This window comes from Anser anser, assembly GCF_964211835.1.
Source record: "Anser anser genome assembly, contig: HAP1_SCAFFOLD_87, whole genome shotgun sequence".
NCBI classification, from domain to species: Eukaryota; Metazoa; Chordata; class Aves; order Anseriformes; family Anatidae; genus Anser; species Anser anser.
In genome coordinates this window covers 173,169-192,472 of record NW_028153517.1, presented here as the reverse complement: position 1 = coordinate 192,472, position 19,304 = coordinate 173,169, and the positions used below count along the sequence as shown (strand labels likewise).

Sequence of the window (19,304 nt, the reverse complement as noted above, 5' to 3'; positions counted from 1 at the left end):
AAATTGAAGTAGTTGTGCTTGAGTTTAAGTGAAGCAAGCTGATGTATTCTCAGTATAAAGAGCCACATCCAAAGTCTTTGGCTTAACATATTTTATAAGGCCAGACCTATTTAATGCAGTAGCATTTAGCTTAGAATATTCCCATCATAAATATCATTGCATAACTGCTATCTTGATTGGTTGCTTGCTAAGAGAAGGTTGAGCATTTATTTTCACTTGCTTATTTGCTGTAGGTACTGGAATGTTTTACACAGAGTAACAGCTTCAAGAGGATGGCTTAGTGATTAAGACTAACCTCTGAACTTTTAAATAAGGGGTAATTAGCATTACTGACAATTCTGTGACTCAGGTCCCTACTTTGCTTTTTGAACATATGATTGGAATGAATTTGGTGAATTAAATGATTTTTTCACAGTCTGAAATATATTCAAATTATTCACTTTGGCTGCTGAACCAAAAATCAGTTATTCAAAGCTCATTCTGACATAGATGAGGCATAGCAGGAAAGTTGCTGCTATCAGTGGTGTGCTGCTTGTGCACAAGCAACACTTTGGGGCTGTCAATCTGATTTCTTTCTTGAGTGCCAATTCACTAACGATAAAAATGTATGATGACAGTCATGACATACTTTCATGAAAACGTGAAAACTGTGGTGTATATTAATTGTAGCATTGAGTAAGTGATGCTGTTTTCTGTTTTGCAGCTTTTGTTTTACATTCAGGACAGCGATGATGTTTATGGCGTAATAAAGTTTTATCCTTTGGAGAATCAGAAGATTGAAAGTAATCCAACAGGACGCTTTTTATCCTTGAGTTTTGTAAGGGAGAAAGGAACAGTTGGAAATGTGCAGTTAGTTTATACTGCACTGTATATTCCAGCTGGAGCTCTGGATCCTGAGAGAGCAAAAGATGGCATTCTAAATATGTCTAGAAACAGCATCCTCCTGTTTCCAGAAGGAAAAACACATCATACTTTGAGTATACCAATAAGAAAAGATGCATTTCTTCAAAATGGTGCTCATTTCCTCATACAGGTATCTCAGCTGTTTTTTTTTTGTTTTTGTTTTTTAGCTTATTTAATATGAGGAATATGATTCAATAATTGATCCTTCCCCTTGACTGTAATTTAAATGACCATTCCTGTAAAAAAAAAAAAAGTGCTTAGCTCTGAAGCAAAGATTTTCTTATTTAAAAAGACATCTTTCATAACTATGCTATAAAGTTTTCTATCCCTAATCATTAGTAATTAAACAAATTTTAAAACTAAAGAGGATTCAGGTACTAATCATGGAATTTATCAAAATGAGATCAGCGTTGTCTGTTGCTTGCCCCTTGAAGCATGTTTCTGCTTGGCCTCTGACTTGGAACGTGAAAAAAATAAGGTTCTTAAAATTAAATTACTGAAGCAGGAAAAATTTCAGAAATGACATGCAAGTAAATGTATCTTGGGCTTGATACAGGTCCTTCTCCAGCAGGTCATCCCCCAGCCTGTACTGATACTTGCGGTTGTTCCTTCCCAAATGCAGGACTCTACACTTGCTCTTGTTAAACCTCATCTGGTTTCTTCCTGCCCAACTCTCCAGCCTGACCAGGTCCCTTCCAACCCCTACAATTCTGTGATACTGTGATCTTTGCTCTTCCAGCTGAACTATTCTAAATTAAAAAGGGTCAAATATACATTATATATTATATGTATATTATATTGCATTTATATATAAATTTGTTAGGAGAACTTACTTTTTTTTTTCCCTGTATAGTTTTCTTCACTTTTTTCTTTCCTTTTTTTTTTTCTATCTCAATTTGTAAAAGATAACTTTTATCATCGTTGAAGGTGTTGATGTTATATCCATGAATTTCAAATTTGCCAGGTTTTATATTTTCCTTATAGTCTACCAAAGACGTTGTAATCACTTCTAAGACCTTTGAAAGATTTCCTCCCTCCACATCCTTCTCCCTACATTCTCTTACAGGAGGAATAATGAGAACAAAAAGTTTTGCCAGAATTATATTGTTTATCTAATATGCAATTTTATTTATTTATTTATTTATGGCATTCACAGTTAGATTAGGAATTGCCTTCTGAAATACTAGAACACGTTAGTATGTTTTATGATTGCAAGAGGTTTGAGAGATCCACAAAATTCTTAAATGTCTAATTCCATGTATTCAATGTTTTTTTTTTTTTTTTTTTTTTTGTCCTTTGACTGTAGTCAAGACACACATCTGATAAATATTTCAGAATGTTCAGTCATTCCAAGCACTTTGCCTGGATTTTCAAACTGTAGATTCCAATCTGTTTTTTTTTTTTTCTGTACTTTCTCCATGAACTATAAATAAAATCTTTGTTTGAAGAAATTAAATCAGAGGAGCTTTCCAGCTCAAATAATTAATTTAGAAACTCATAGAGAAGGAAAACACCACTATTTATCACTGTGACAATCCTTCTGCATCGTGAATAAATGATAATCTCAGTGAACATGTTTAGAATGAGTTGTACTTAGGCAAAATAAAGAATTGACTCAGGAATCAGCAGAGAAGCAAATGAAACTGTAGGATGAATAAAGGTACAGGAGATAATGTTAATGTGAGATATATTCCTTAGTGACACCTTCAATTAAATAACGTGCTGTAATCAGAGATGCGGTTTTTGGTATAGCTAGGAAGATTAACTCTGAAAATTAAGCTCATAAACTAATTGTTATTGTTCAAATAACTATATATTTTTTTCTCTTTGTACTGGTTTCCTTTAAAAGGTACTAAAGGAAACATTGCAGAAAGAGTAAAATCTCTGTTCTTTATTGATTATTACTTTATTCCAAAGGTACCATACAGGATCCAAATACAGCATACACTTTAAATAGAGCAAATTGTTTTGGCTGTGTAGTATTTCAGAAAGTTTACTGAGCTAATAACCGCACAATGGTGCACTTTCATCCTGTTAATTGCAGAATCGGGGCCTATGCTAGGAGAAAGCTCAGAAAAGAGGAGAAACAAACAGTGCCATCATCTGTTCTTCAGACTTTTGATAACAAGTTGGAATGGTTGAGAATCAGTTACTAAATACAGTATTTGTAAAACATTTCCATCTATCATCAGATAAATGTTCATGCATATTTCTGGGTGTTACTCAAGCAGTTGTGGAACAAAATATGATACAGCCCACATATTTATAGAGTTTGGTTTCAAGAACTGTAAGACTTTAAAAATCATCTTTTGAAATGGTGAACCATGATTACTATATGAATTTAAGAAAGGCCACTATTTTATCCCCAAAAAATAAAGCTTTACTCTATGATAACACCTGATAACTCCAAGAAAAAATGTCAGTGGGAGTTTATGCCCCAGTGAAATGTTCACAGAAATATATGCAAATCTGTTATGGAAACATTTATTGTAATGATGCATGTAGACAGAATCACATGGAATAAATAATATTTAAAGGAAATAATTAAACAGGCAAGTTCTGCTTTCCTTGGTGTGTCACTACTGGTGCTGGGCTTAGCGAGTGATGCTTCCCTTTTAAAGAAAAGGATGAAAAAAAATCTATTTCCTCTTAGTATCTATAATCTATCAGAAATGCAGTGACAAGTAAAATACAGTTTTGAAATACTGTACTGAATTTAAATTCTTAATGTGGCTCTGGTAGTTCTTAGATAGAGAATTCCTTAAAATTTTGTGGAGAGGAAAGAAAAGTGGATTATTATTTGGCTGTTTGATCAAGGGCTGTAAATTATTATGACTTCAGTGATTTCCCTAGATTTTTATCAATGCAAGCCACAAAAAATGATGTTAGACAATTGCCTATGCTGCTCATCAATGACTGTTGTTAATAGCTCTAGTAATGTATCAGCTGATCTGGAACAGAGTCTCTCTCTCTGGCTTGATCTGTGTTTAATTACATACACTAACATGATTTGTCTGGGAGGTGTACCATTCTGCTGACAGCTCAACAATATCCACTTAATTTCTTTGACATGTCTACTTACAAATTTTTATAACAGCAGTGCTATCAGTAGGAAGAATTTGCTCTGGAGATGTATACTTCCTTTATATGAAAATTACTCTGAAATGTCAGAACTGTTCTGACTTGGTGCTGAGGCTTCTTATTTCTCACTTTTCTTTTACTTTTTCCTACAGCTGGAAGGAGTTGAACTGGTGAATAGAATTCCTCTAGTCCCATCTGTGAGTCCTAGATTAGGCGAAATTCGAAATATTTCTTTGAGGATTACTCCAGATATTGCAAATGGAGAAATAGGCTTTATTAGCAATCTACCGATTATTCTTTCTGAACCAGAAGATTCCCCTGCTACGCTGGTAAGTAAGCCTTTTTATATTGTCTTTTGCTATGGAAAACTTATTTGGAGAAGGTGGAGTTTGCTGTATTCAGTGTAGCATTTGACAATTAATGTGAGGAAAAGCCTTCCTGTAAGTTCTGTCTTATCCTAAATATTCTCTTCTTTAAAAAAAAAAAAAATGCTCTGAAATAATCTGTTACTGATTTCCAGAGAACTGAGATTGGTCTTTGCTTTCTGTGTAAGTATCTAAAACCAGTTAGCCCTTGATGCTCACACAGAGCAAAAGATACTGCAGTTAGTCTCTCTCACCAATTGCGAGCATAGTCATGTAAAGTAGGACTGAGACAAATCCTGAATAAGATAGATCATTTCCCATTCTCAAATTAGAACTGGCCAAACTTTTGTTTTTATTATTATTTATTCAAATAGTAATTTGCAAGGGAGTAATCGGTTTTGCATCTACTTTTGCAAGTCACAACAAATTAATGTGTTTCACAGGTTTCCATTGCATTGCATCGAGATGGGACTGATGGTCAAGCAACTGTGTTCTGGAGTTTGAAACCCTCTGGTCCCAATCAAAAGGCGGTAACACAGGATGATATAAGTCCTTTTAACGGCTCCGTGGTTTTCTTATCTGGACAAAGTGATACCACAATTAACATCACCATTAAAGCTGATGATGTACCTGAAATGAACGAAACTGTGTTATTAACTTTGGACAGGTATTGTACCCTATTCTCTATTCATATGTATCAGCTGCAGTACTCAATTTATGCATAACAGATTAGCACAGTGTTAATTACATGGTATTGCTTGCATTGTGTTGATATGTGTCTGAAGAAATAGTGGGCCCTTGTTTCAGACTGTGTATGGGTTCTTTGACTGGAGATCAATGTAAGAAACCATTTTGCATTTATTATCTAATGACTTAACTGTTTATATTTTCATGAAAATTCTGTATGCTATTTAGAAAGTTCTTTCAGTTTTGATCTTTTTTATAGCTCTTGGTTTTAACACTTTTTTTTTTTCGGAAAAATAATATTTAGTAAGATAATGGGAAAAACTAAAGTGAGAACTAAAAAGCAATGCAGAACTTTTTCTGTCAGAAAAAACATTTATAACTTGGGTGTCACTGTAGAATTAGACTTGCAGTTTGTTTGATCTGCATGTTCAATATTCCTTGATAATTAGATACTTCTGTCAGCTCATAGCCCCCAGAATATCCCAGTGTGACTATTATTGCAGTCTTCTGCTAATGAGAATGCAGTGGGGTTTCTGAAGCACAGTGTTCTGGTCTCCCTTCTCATCTAGTGGAGGATTTTAGGATAACAGGCTGTAAGGGCCCTCAGGTGATACTATTATCTGCATGTGAACACTGTTCAGAAAACTTAAATTAGTTTATAATCAGGAGTCTTTTCCCTCTTTGAGTTACTAACAAGAGTGTCTTGGCTATATCGTCTGTCCTGCTTCCCACAGCTCAGTTACATAAGTAAATACAGAAATACCACCACACGTGCTCTTGTATTACCTCCTATTTGTCTAAGGTACATTTTCCACTTTTACTGAAAACATACTACAGTGGTCTGCCAGCACCAGCTTCCACACTGAACATCTACTACTTACATAGTCCTTACCTTATGCAGAAGAAGTATTTTTATTCTGTACAGGAAGCGTAGGCTAGCTCTTAGATATCCACAACAGATATCCACAGTGATTCCACATTAGCAAACAATAGGCAAGAAGCTCCTCACGCTGTTGTTGATCACTAGAAGATCCCATTTCAGAAAACATGGTTTTCGAACATCTTTATGGCACACAGGGAAGATGTTATTCCTTTGCGGGATTGGCTTGCTTGATTAAAAGGTGGCTGGTTAATGCATGTAGTTCAGAACTAGTTATTTTATTCTACCTTGGCTACTCATTACATTAAAAAGGCAATCCTTTTCAGAATAAAAACAGAGACTATTGCAAGCAGTTCTCCGCTTTCTTTCTGTGGGAGAAACTGGTTTGTCTCAAGGAATTTTTTTAGAGTCTCTGGCACAAAGGGGGAAACTAGGATTAGAAATGATGGTTCAAGTTTTGAGTGTAAGGTGGCCAAGAATGCAGAGTGGTATTGAGGTAAACAAGTAAGTAGATAGAAGTAAGCAGCATGAAAGGGTAACTTTTTTGATTCACGTGTGTGAAAGTACAGTTTTCTGCCATTTATCCTGAGTTACAACTGTAGGCTATACCTTGAAAATGGTGGCTGCAACAGGGATTGAACTGGCAGCTGAACAAATACAACCAGTGTTCTGCTTTTGCTGTGTATGGTGCAAGCCGTAGGCTCTGTTGATCATGAAGTGGATGGTGAAAAGTGTGCCAACAGTAAGCAGCTTTCCCACACTTGGCAGGGTCAGAGAGTGAACCGAGGAACAGGTGGTCTGTCCTGGAAAAAGAAGTAAGCAAGGAGGAGATAGAATCTGAACTTTTCTCTAGACCTTGGTAGCATCCCTCACTTCAACTAATTAGCAGAAGCCAAGAATGAAATGACTGCAGAGATCATCCTTTCAGTACTAGACATGACTCTTCAAATTAGGGTTGAAGGATACTGGCAGGGTTACGTGTACGCCCGTGCTATTGCTTTCAGCCTGGTTGGTATTTTGTGGACAAATAGAAGATTTCAGTTTCCGAGGCTGGCAGCCAGCACCTCACAGCAGTAGTGAATGAGCATGAAAACAAAGATGCACTGTGCTGTAGATGTGCTTGTACTGTTCCGTAAATTGTAGCATAAGTCAGCGAGAAAAGAAAGCATGTAAGAACTTTAATGAAACTACAGACATAGACATATGTTCATAAGCATTCAATGTATTGCAATTATTAATAGCACGGGTAAAATAATCAAAATAATTAGTTCTAACAAGGATGTATTATTTACGGCTTAGTGGTATTGTCAAGGCAGTTCAATTTTAAATAAGCTTTAAGTGCATCCATAACTATATTTTTTCCAAGCCATTAAAAACAATGTTATCCTTTCTTGCTTTATGCTCTCTATACTTAGACCACAGATATTAAAACTAGCTCTGAATTTTGTCCACAAACTGGAGGAAAATGTATAACATGAAAAATATGATTCCAAAGAACACAGATGAGTAATGATGAGTAATGAAGGAGCAAGAGAGTCTTGTATCTGCTGAAGCTTCTTTATATTTTCTTTTTTTAGGAGCAGATTCAGGTTGAATGCCTGCCCTATCTGAATAGGCCTGAATTGAGACCAAGCATAAATAAAACCAGATGTCTGTAGTGAAATCTATGTGAGAAAGGAAAGACCTTGGTCTTCTTGATGAATGTAGGTGGAACAGGCCATGGAAATTGTGTGTGTGCTTTGTGAGAGCATATATGCATACTAGGGCTGTTCATTTTACCTGGTAAGCACAAACAGAAATCAGTTTTTTTTAAATCTGATTGCTGTTTTTTCCTTCTACACAACGTAATCTCTCACTGGCAGTTATCAGCCCCCCAGTTAAGGTGCAGACAGCTATCAGTTTGGCACCTGGCACAACCAGAGGGCCAGAACCTGCAGGGTATGTGGGCTGGGGACGTGGCCTGTGTTTGTGCTCATGAGTGAGTGGTGGTGAGACTGAGAACTTGGAGACTTTGGGATCTGGGGATAAATCACTTTTATTTTGTGGAAGTGATAATCAACAAACAGACAACTGTTTAGGCAGTCCTTATGCTCCAGCATTTTTTGAGTCTTAACTCATGGAAGTTAGGATGCCAGAACAGATCCATATGCATATGTTACGACATAAATCTCATTTACTATATATAATAAACTGAAGCAACGTTATTTGAAGATTTTTATTGTTCTAGTGATTTCTGTGATGGGATACAGATTTCCATAGGCTGACATTCTGTCATCAGTTTATGTGGAAAATGATTAGACCTATGAGTTATGAAGTAATTTTTTGAAAATTACAAATGTAAAATACAGACTTGACTATTTCACTGTGAAATATCTGGCAGTTTTTAAACATTTTTGGGTTTTAGAGGTTGCTACATGTCAAAAAGTTAGAAAAGCATAGGAGGGCCATTTAAATCACTGTGTAGTGTTGATGGACAGGGCTTAAGGGTTTATGTGTTGTGGGTTACTCACTGCCATACTGCTTAATGGAGCTAGGATTTTCTCCTTACTTGGTAATTCCCTTTGGTTAGTGTCTGTTTCAAAACCATATCTATCTTACTTATGTAAATTTTCATAGAATCACAGAATAGCTTGGGTTGGAAGGGACCTTAAAGATCATCAGTTTCCAACCCCAGTGCCATGGGCAGGGATGCCACCCATTAGATCAGGTCGGCCCACAGCCTAGTCCAACCTGGCCTTGAAAACCTCCAGGGATGCCTCAAGGGTTTGATCAGACTGCGTTTTAACGGGGAAAAAGTCATTTGAAAATAGTAGAATGTTGAAATGAGTGCGCTGGACACCTACTGCTTGTTTTCATTACTTCTCAAAATAACAACATATCTCTCCTGCTATGACTCAGAAAAATTAAAATAGCCTCAAAAATCAAATAAATGATGGATTAAACCTGGAGAGAAGGTGTTTCCTCTGATGAGAGGCACTATGGAAAGTCTAATGTGGCAAATCCTACTTTAATGCAGTTCTTTAGAGCTAGAGCCTGCCTCTAATTAAATCAGTAGATAATCCTGAAAAAATTGAAGAGGGGGTGAACACTGAATGCAAGCAAATTGAGTAATGTTCCACAAGCAATTTCACTTCCCCCTTTTTGAGATACCCTGATAGAAAAGAAAGTCTTTTAGAGAAGTGTGGTTTAATAATGACAGCCATGTAGATTCACAGTGGAAATTAAGTTTCTCATGTGTCTTTCAGAACACTCAGGTTCTGCAGAAATTCCAGATTTTGTCAAAAGTTATTAACTTCAAAGCTATTTTTCATTTATTTATTTAATTATTTTGTGGTTCTAGTTAGTTCTTAACATTGAAATTCTCATGGTACCTTAAACTTAGTCAAAACTCTAATTTCTCCTATTTTCTTGTACTGCATGTTTAAAAAAGTGTAAGAAACATTTTGAAGCTCCTGTCAGTTGTCCTAATTCATCTGTAGTTCTTGCTACATAATAATTATGATTTTTTTTACTGAAAGAATTTCCCTAATGATCAGTCATTTCACATTAGTCTTGTTGTATAAGAAATGCTTTACACACTTTGAGGTTGTATTTCTTTTGGCAGCATCATAAGCATTGCCAGGGTTTACTGTCTGTGACGATATGAAACTTCATGTCCATACATAGCCATTTTACAGGAAAAAATAAGCTGAGGATAAAAACAGGGAAGTGGCTTTCCCAGTGATTGGTATCACCTTATTCCTGGTCAAGAGTTCTTTTCACTAGCTGGAGGAGCTGCTGGCCACGGTTAAGCCACCATGTCAAAGCAGCTGTTTTAACTTTTATTGCTGCTTCTGAATAGCCCTCTTTGTCCTGTTTCCATACTGCTGTCAGAGGAACACCTAAAGAGCTGGTTTCACATACCACGAGGAGTGAAACGGGACTGAACTGGACCCGTGTAGTGTCAGGCAGTCTGGGAGCATCTCCTCCGTGGTGTAAGGGTGGTATATGAACGCCCCTCTGTTCTTCGAGGTTGGAAGTGCACGTGGCAGGGGATGGGGCTGGTGTCCTGGCAGCTCTCTGGTGGCACGGACCCTGTGTCCAGCCCCGTAGCTCCTCCGGGTCGATCTGAGCTGGCTGCTGGAAGTATTATGCAGCTATTTGCTGAACGCTTCACCTTGCCTGGTTTAGCCCTGTATGGACTTAGGTTTAGCACATGAAGAGTACACTGAACCGAAAAGCAAGCATTTGGATTAAAAGGATAAAAGTTTGCAGGATGTGAGTATGATAATTGCATTACAATGTAATTGTTCAAAACAATAGAATTGGGATTTTTTTTTTTTTATTATTCCTAGAAAAAAGTAAACCTGTGAGAATACTTTACAACAAACATTTTGGATTTAAATTTAAAATGTACTTTCCTAATTTATCTTTGTTCTCTTAATTCTTCTTTTTTTTTTCAATACTATTTTTTAAAAATTTCTTGTTAGGGATATGCATTCTATGTTATGAAAAGTTACATGTATATGCCTTAGAGTATAGATATAAAGAATACTACTGAGTGCACCATTCTTCGAATCACAGAATGGCTCAGGTTGGAAGGGACCTTAAAGATCATCCACTTCCAACCCCTCTGCCATGGGCAGGGATGGCACCTACTAGATCAGGTTGGCCACAGCCTCATCCAACCTGGTCTTGAATACCTCCAGGGATGGGGCAGCCACAGCTTCGTTCATTCATTGTTTGCTTAACAGCATCTTGGAGCTGGAAACCTAAACCTAGCTGCTTCTATTAAGTTTCTGCATAGGATGTTTTATGACTTTTTGGAGAAGTAACTAACATTACTGTGCCAGGGCAGTGATAGCGGTCTGACCACTCATGATATCAGCCAGAGAAAAAAAATGACCAGATAATAAATAAATAAACAAACAAACAAACAAATAAGTAAATAAATAAAAGGATCCAGGTGTTCAAGATGGGGTTTGTATGGAGAAACCACCTGAACAATGTTCTTTTTTACCAGTTGATGGACTGAATTTTACTGGTTGCTTCCTGACCTGAAAGCTGTCTAGGTTTAATACATATCAAAAGCTCACTTGATATAGTGATTCATTTTTATTTTCTGTTGTAAATTATTTTACTAACAGCTTAGCGATATAATTAAATTTTAGCATTACCAACTCTGGAATCTTCTCCTTGATCTTTTCATTGTGTTAATATTTTGCTGTTTTTTGAATGCTTTTGCATGTTTCTGAGGGAAGGGAGAATGTCTCAATATATACCTAGCTTCAGTGAATATCAATAACAAATTTCAATTAATTCAGACTTCCTATTCGAAAGAACGTCTGTGAATGTATTTACTTCTCAGAATTTAGAGTGAACTCTTGTCTGTATTGAATTCCAAATTTAAATTATTTTTGAGATTAGTGGAGCCCAATTATCACCTTACAAACACTGTTTTAATCTGTTTTTGGTGCTTTGATAGACGATACAGTTTTTGTATTTAATGTATTTTTGATTAAGAAAGCCAAAATACATGATTACTATTGCAGAATAATGCTGCCCTTTTGACTGACTTCATGTGGCAGTTTTGTTATAAATGCTTGGTTGAAACTTGATTTAATTTTTTAACCTTTTGATTAGCAAATACCTTTTCCTTTCCCCTTTTTCTTTTTTTTTTTTTGTCCCTTTATTTCCTTGTCCCCTCTTTTTCCCCTTTTTCTCCTTCTGCTTCTCTTTCTTATATTTGTATTTATGTTATACATGTATATATACTACTTTGGTAATCTGATTAACTAAAAAATTGTTGTAAATGAGGTTTGCTGTGATTTTGTGCCTAATTACTTTTCCTTGTGTACCCATCAGTACTCTTTCTGTGCTTATCTGTTTTTATCATTACTTTGTCAGACTGATGAAACACCATATCACAGAGGCACGTAGATGTATTTCCCTAATAAAGGGTTATAATCGTGGATGGCTGCTGCAGTTGTGATCACGCAGTCAGTAATCAAGCTCTTTGAGGAGGGCTTGGTAGGGAACACCTTGAGTGGCTCTTGACATGCTGAATTGGTCATGGGGTCACTCCTCCTAAGTGGGAACTGCCCACTTGCTGGCCTTTGTCAACAGGAAAATGCCAAGCAAGCAGGGTTCCCATAAAAAGAACATTATAAACTTTTGGAAAGTAAAAAGAAAGCCTTCTTTTTTTTCTTTTTCTTTTTTTTTTTTTGTCCCTTTTGTTAGTTTTTTGTTCTTTTATAAGATGGGTAGTATTGAAATTTTAGTAAGTGGCACTTTCATTACTTTCTACATCCTCTTTTTTTTTTTTTTTTTTCCTCTGTGTTGACAGGGTAGAGACAGAAAGGTTTGTCGTGTTCTTTGGGTAAGTGCGGTGAACTGTTTTCTGTCCTCAGTGAATCAATGCTTTGTTTCAGAAGTGGTTGGTTTGGACAGAAACTGTCTTTATCATTTCTTTCCCCCCCAAGAATCACGTCTCTGCATCTCTTCAGACAACGCATGCTTCCCCTTTGGTGTTTCGTTTGATGGCATGGGGTTCTTGCTTGAAGGCATTTCTTTATGTAGGATCTGTGAATGATGAAAGTTATGAATGCATGGCTCAGTGTTTGATATTTGAGTGTTTCATGGAATAATGAATTAATTGTTTTAAACTGCTACAAATACAGTTTGCCCCAACTAAATGGCTGAACTGATTAGAGTTACAGAGTAATTTTCTCTAGTCAAAGACAAGGAAAGTTATCTTGATTTAGACTAACATGCATATAATTTATATAACACAGGTTATTTTTTCTACCGACTTTTTTTTTTTTTTAAACATGTAACAAACATGAGCACGTTACTCTATTAAATAGGTATTACCTATTTTGCATCCTGTACCCTGTCCTGTAGACTGTGCTACAACAATGCTAAGTTGTTTTTGTGTGTGTAGGTTCCAGTTACTTAAAACGTGCTTCTGGACACAGTTCTGGGCCTGATTTCAAAAACTGGATATAATAGATCACATTTCTTCATGAAATAGTGTTTGATAAAGTCTAGGTTGTAGCACAGTGAAAGCACAAAAATATGTACAGTATGCAGGACCACGATTTCATTGAAAAATACAATACTGACAGGAAACGTGAAAGATGCAAAGGAATCTAAGTACCTAAAACTACATGTAATAAATCATATGCAGACCATCAATCTGAAGGTGTATTCTTGATGCATCCTGCAATAGTGCTTCTCTGGAATTTTTAATATAAGAAATTTAAAATGATGAAAATTACTGCTTCTGAGGAAAGGCAAGCAAGTAATATGCAAGGTTCATTACTGTTATCAGATACTGCCCATTCCTGTCACAGAGTACGATCAAGATGGTGTAGGAGAAGCCCAGAGAGAGAAATCCTTTACTGAGAGGAATCTGAAGTATGCGTATTTGGTCAACGTACTTCATTCTTGCACCATTCAGCATGTGCTTTAAAGGAGTAATGAGAAAGGGGAATGAGTCTGAGCTACTGAGAGCAGGTCCAACATTTTGTAGAGTCAGACAGGGATCCTACAGGTAGTCTCCACATCTACAGAAGGCAGGCTAACACAGAGCTGAGGATGAAATCCATGGTATCGAGGGTCAAATTTCTGCCTCTTTATGTCAGTAGTAAACTTTGACAAACAAAGCAATAATGGAAATTTATGCTTTTCAGTGTAATCTCAGCATAGGTGATTTTGGAATTTCCTTTATACCTTGATCCAAGTACAAAGTAGTTCTGAATTTAACTAACTTTTTTTTTTTTTTTTTCCTGGCACTATTCTGTTTCTTTTCCTGTGTGTTGTGTGCATGTGTTATCAAAAACAGACAAACAAACAACAGAGTTACTAGCTATAAAAAGCTAATCAGAAACAAACAAACAAAAAGTTACTTCAGAGGCAATTATTTATTTTATTTATTTATTTATTTATTTTTTACGAATGGATAAAACATTCTGATGTTGTATCATTCTTAACTTGTTTTAATCCTTGTAGGTAACTGTTGGCTTTCATAATTTATTCATAAAATTTGTCAATATCCTGATCTCCTCTGTATGGATTTGCTAAACAGAGTTGCAAGTTGAAAAAAACCTCTTACCTTCCTTTCTCAGGGTCAGTGTGGAAAATCAGATACTGAAATACGGGTTTACTACTTGTGAAATTACAATTTTGGAAAACGATGATCCTGGAGGAGTGTTCGAATTTTCTTCCTCTTCCAGAGGTCCCTACAGCATCAAGGTAGCTATCCGAGTAACGTCACTTAAACATTACAGACGACTTAGTTCTAACAGAGTGCTAGAAAAAGATTAATTTTATTTTTTTGCAGGAAGGGGAGTCTGTTGAGCTGCAGATTGTTCGCACTAGAGGAAGCCTCATCAGACAGTTTCTGCGCTACACTGTAGAACCAAGAGATAATAATGAGTTTTATGGAAGCACAGGAATTCTGGAGTTTAAGCCTGGTGAAAGAGAGATCATAATTACTCTACTGACAAGGATGGATGGGATTCCAGAGGTAAGAATTAATATTTTTCTCTCTTTAAATTGCATTCACATACATATTTGTTTGTCACTTACTAAAATATAGATGGTTTCACCTGTAAATACCAGCAATTTTTCTGTAACATTTGAAGGCTTTCTTTTTCTTAAGTGTGAGAAATAGATAGAGGAGGAGTGACTGAAAGGCCTATAAGATAGTCAAGCACCATATGAAAGCACTTTATATCAATACAAATCAGGTCTTGTCAGTCTTGCCTGAATATTCATTTCTCTGATATCTCTATTGTTTTGTAATCCCAGAAATCTGCACAATTTGAGGCATGTGTCTGTTGCTTTTCTCTTTGCTTTCTGCTTTTCTGTAGCTTGTTCCCTTTCCTGTGCATCAGCCATCCTGGATTCCATCAGGAAGTTTGCAAGGGTTTGATTTTACCACATTTATGTTAACATAAATTTTAGCTGCTGTGATTCAGCATTTTTTGCTGCCTTTACATGCACATTCCTATGCTGTATTTTGCATAAGCAGTTAGTTGTGTTTGTCTGATCCTGCTAATGAGCTGATCTAGGAGTAAGATGTCAGAAAGCCAGCTTTACAAAACATAAAGGTTTTAGGAAGGTTAATAATCTTTTTGTAGGGCCAGGTGGTCATCAGTCATGGATTGAAGGAGGGATGGAGGACCATATGATGAGGAAATCAGGGGATCACAGCAACTCCAACTTCAATTGCATAGGCTGCTGTAGAAATTCAGGTTTCTTTTCCCTACATACTCCAAAGAAAGGAGACATAAGAAGTCTGAACTCCACTACAGAAGCCAGGAACATAAGTTAATCTAGTAAAACTTAGGCACTAAAACAGCGGGTTATTTAATAGTTCCATTCCCAGTTTTTACTAGTTCATCAGCAGGCTGAGATAAAAGTATTTCCCTGCTTACAGCAGTATTATTAGACTAGGTAAGTCATCCTGCTGAAATGCTCAGGCAAAAACATACGAATTGTAGTGTCAGGACTAAAAAATAAGGAGGTCCTTTTATACTCTTCTATCTCCAAGAGTGGCCAAAAGCCACATACATGAGCAGGACATATATAATCACTTTCCTCCAGAATGCCATCCCAGCCTCCAATGGTGGGCAGTCCAAGGATGTCTGGAGTAATGGATGGTATCTTTGGGTGCCTTCAGATTTTCTTTCTGTTAATTGAAGCAGTTACGCTTTGAACGCAGGTAAGGTTTTAGCATCCATGACATTCTGTAGTACTGAACACCATTGTTTAATTGAATTGTATGTGAAGAACCAGTTCATGTGTGTTTCTTTACTGCTAACCACCAGCCAGTTTCACTGAGTTCTCCCCAGTGTAGAGTAATGCTGTTTTCTAGATAGATAAATGCAATATTTTTTTCTAATGTTCTCTGATACTTTTTTGAAAGTACCATGTCCCATTAGATTAATAAAGCCAGTTGATCAATTCTTTCTAAATTAGCATGCTGTCCATGGTTTAAAAATCTTTGCTTTACCTGTTACAAAGCCAGGAATCTTAAGAAGTCTTGGAGGAAAGAAAATTTACATTTCAGAGTGTGTTACAAACATTACTTGTGAAATTATGCGATTCTAAATTAAGTACACAAAATAAGTCCTTGCTTATAATAATAATAGACTTTTGGAGAAACTGATGCTTTTAGAGATAGAAAGTTCTAACAATTTCCTTTATTTGATAGCATTATACAAACGTTTATTGCATGTAGAATGTGTGTGATTTCATTTTAAGTTTGTATCCCTTTCTGCCTGATGGGGGACTGTGGACTATAGACCATTTTGTTTTTGATGTGGATGTTGAATATGTATTTTTGTTCTGACTGAGTTTCCCTCTTCTAGCTGGATGAGCTATATTCTGTGGTACTTAGTGGCTACAGTGAAATGCCAGGCAAGTTGGGGAATGCCACAATGGTCAATATAACCATTTTGAAGAATGATGATCCGCATGGTATCATTCAGTTTCTACCTTACGAACTAACAGTAACAATAAGTGAAAGCAAAGGAGAAGTCATCCATACCGGTAATTCCTTTTTATTAGAGTTACTTCTTTATCTGCTGTCTGCTTCTGCAAGTCTTATTTTCCCTGTTCTAGGATAACAGAAGTCTAGGAGACTTCTTACTAAAATCTCCACTCAGGACTTTACAGATTGGTACAATGCCAAGCAAGATGAGCAGCGGAGAGTGAAGTGGAGAAGTATGGGTGTGGAAAAACAGAGGGATTAACTGAGTAAAAAGGATTGCTAGAGAATTTTCCAGACAGGAGGGATGGAGTACTGATGTATGTGCAAAGTGCAACGTGGAGGTAGTAGCTCTGTTTGTGGAGAATGAAGAATGGGGTGTTATATAAGAGAAACATAGAGTTAAATCTTCCTATGGGTGATTTTAATTGATCTATTCAGTTATCAATTACTTTTACAGGCAAGAATTAACATGTGAAATTAAAGCAGTTTGCACTGCTTTAGTAATCTGTCTTTGTGTGTCCTTTTCTGTAGCACTCCAACATGTTACTGGTTTCATAAGAAGTGAAATTGGTTATTATTGTATTTCCTTTTTCTCAGTTTCAGATGTTTCAGATGTTCCTTTTTGATTTCTGTTGCTCTGAATATGCACACTGACTCTGTTTATGTTTTTTAGCTGTTTACAGAGTTGTAAGAAATCAAGGAAACTATGGAAATGTTAGTGTGTCTTGGGTTGTTGATCCAGCATGTACCAATGACGTCTATCCAGAGCAAGGGACTATTTTATTTGATAATCTGGAGTTTTCAAAAAATATCACCATTTACTCACTGCCAGATGAGGTAAACACTTTTACAGTGTTTTGGGGTGAGAATATGGGACAAAGAGTAAGTACTAAAACATTAGAGTATAAGGAGAAAAAAGGAATGTGTGTTTCTCAAGAGCCTAATAACTTGTAGGAAATATCAAAATACTTGGGTAGAACTGAGATAATGTCTGCAAATCATAGAGAAATTTCAGAAGCTGTGCATACCTCTAAACAAAAAAGGTAGAAGCTGAGAGTAATTGTACTGTGGTAAAGTTATAGGAAAGTTTGACTGAAACTCGTATCTTGATAACTGGAATCCTAATTTCAATCCTAATCCTATATGCTGATAAATTTGAAGTAATATAAGAAAGATTACACCTAATGATAAATAAATAAAGCTGTAAAAAAAACTACATGTATCAGAAACATAAAACTGGAAGGTAACTTTTGGGTCATCTGTGCAAGATAAAGAGGAAGGGACTTACTTACAAAAACTGTAGATGGATGATAATTTCTGTATAACTGTATGAATTATCATCCCTCTTGAGACACATAAGGACTGACAAATAAAAACAACACTCAGAAATCTCTGGCTTATTAATCCCCCTAACTTTTCATTTTAAATTCTTCAGTGTTTTGTATGCTAGAAATTAATGTCTTAATACTTTCAGGTGCCTGAAGAGGAGGAAGTATTCACCATCAGTTTATTCAATGCTACCGGTGGAGCCAGGCTGGGCAATGTAACCACTGCAATTTTACAAATAACAAAGAATGATGATCCCATTTATTTTGCAGGTTAGATATTATTGTTTATAAATGTGGAATACATACACTACCTAAAACGGATTTTTTTCACAAACCAGATCATTGCGAAATCGTAATCCCAAAAGAGCAAGTGGAAAAGCTCCCCAAACTTTTTTTTTTTTTTGTATTTAATTTATATTTGTTTCCTTCAGAACCTTCCCATTTTTTTGTGTGTGTCATTTTTCTCTTTGTTGATGTTGAGATCAGTTAGGAGGCAAGGTACAAAATATTCTCTCGTACCTGAATTATTTCCTACCTTTATCACATACATCTTATTGTTTCATTGAAGAGGAAGATCCTACTAGAGAGAATTAAGAAAACAGAGCAAATGCAAGCAACTCAGGCTTGAACTCAGACAGATTTGTTGCTTTTGTATTTTCAGAACCTGTGACAGTGAGTGTTCAAGAAGGAAGTGTTGCAAACTTTACAGTCCTAAGGAATGGATCTGCTGATGTCGCTGTTGTTGTCCAGTATATTACTGTTAATGGAGATGCAACAGCTGAAGAGGGAGACTTTGTTCCCAGTGGAAAGAACAGTGTCATTTTGTTTGATGTTGGAGAAAGGGAGCAGAATTTATCTGTGTATATCAACGATGATGATACCCCTGAAACTGATGAAACATTTTATATTATCCTTTTCAATTCTACAGGTAAGTCTTCCTTTTTTTTTTTTTTTTTTTTGCTGGCAATTTCTTAGTATCTTGGTCTTATCATAAAGCAATATTTAAATGCCAAGAATTATACGAATAATGTTTGCTTCAAGATTTTTATACAATAAATGCATACTGTGTTTGAATTTTCATCCTTAATTATTTTATTGGAAACAAAAATCAAATGATAGAGTTGATACTTTGCCTGCAAAAACAACTGGAGTGAAAGTCCCTTTTCAAATATAAATGCTCCAAATTAGATGGACTTCAATACAAAAACACAAAGCAAAAAAAAAAAAAACAAAATTTAGTACCCAACAGTCTTAGGAAAAGAGGTATTCTTTTAGTTATTTTTTTCATGCTCCAGAGTGTATTACAAAACTACATGATTTTTGTAAAAACAAACAGAACTGCCATATTTTGGAGGAAGGGTATGTAATTGCTCTATTTTATTAGTAGCGAAAAGTATGCATACATTTTTTTCACTCTGAGACTATAGTTTTAAAAGGCTTAATTTGCAGAAAAATATATGTCACAATTTACCCAGGGGACCACCTCTAAAGAAAGGATTTATTACCTTAGAAATAACGTATTTTTGTTTATTTATTTATTTTTCAAAGTTTACACTTAAAAAGGAATGACCAAAATTATT

The 19,304-nt window shown here is 35.9% G+C and overlaps 1 protein-coding gene across 1 annotated transcript in view; it reads left to right on the top strand.

Annotated features, from left to right (window-relative positions):
* Nucleotides 1–19,304, top strand: part of LOC310892004 (adhesion G-protein coupled receptor V1-like) — a gene marked incomplete at its 5' end in the record, with an annotated part of 72,353 nt that overhangs the window by 9,519 nt on the left and 43,530 nt on the right. Inside the window, 9 exons of the mRNA XM_083854195.1 lie at nt 704–1,033; nt 4,137–4,313; nt 4,793–5,016; nt 14,025–14,151; nt 14,240–14,425; nt 16,275–16,455; nt 17,070–17,233; nt 17,871–17,994; nt 18,386–18,652. Coding sequence (XP_083710321.1) covers nt 704–1,033; nt 4,137–4,313; nt 4,793–5,016; nt 14,025–14,151; nt 14,240–14,425; nt 16,275–16,455; nt 17,070–17,233; nt 17,871–17,994; nt 18,386–18,652 — 1,780 coding nt within the window. The remainder of the gene's footprint in view (nt 1–703; nt 1,034–4,136; nt 4,314–4,792; nt 5,017–14,024; nt 14,152–14,239; nt 14,426–16,274; nt 16,456–17,069; nt 17,234–17,870; nt 17,995–18,385; nt 18,653–19,304) is intronic.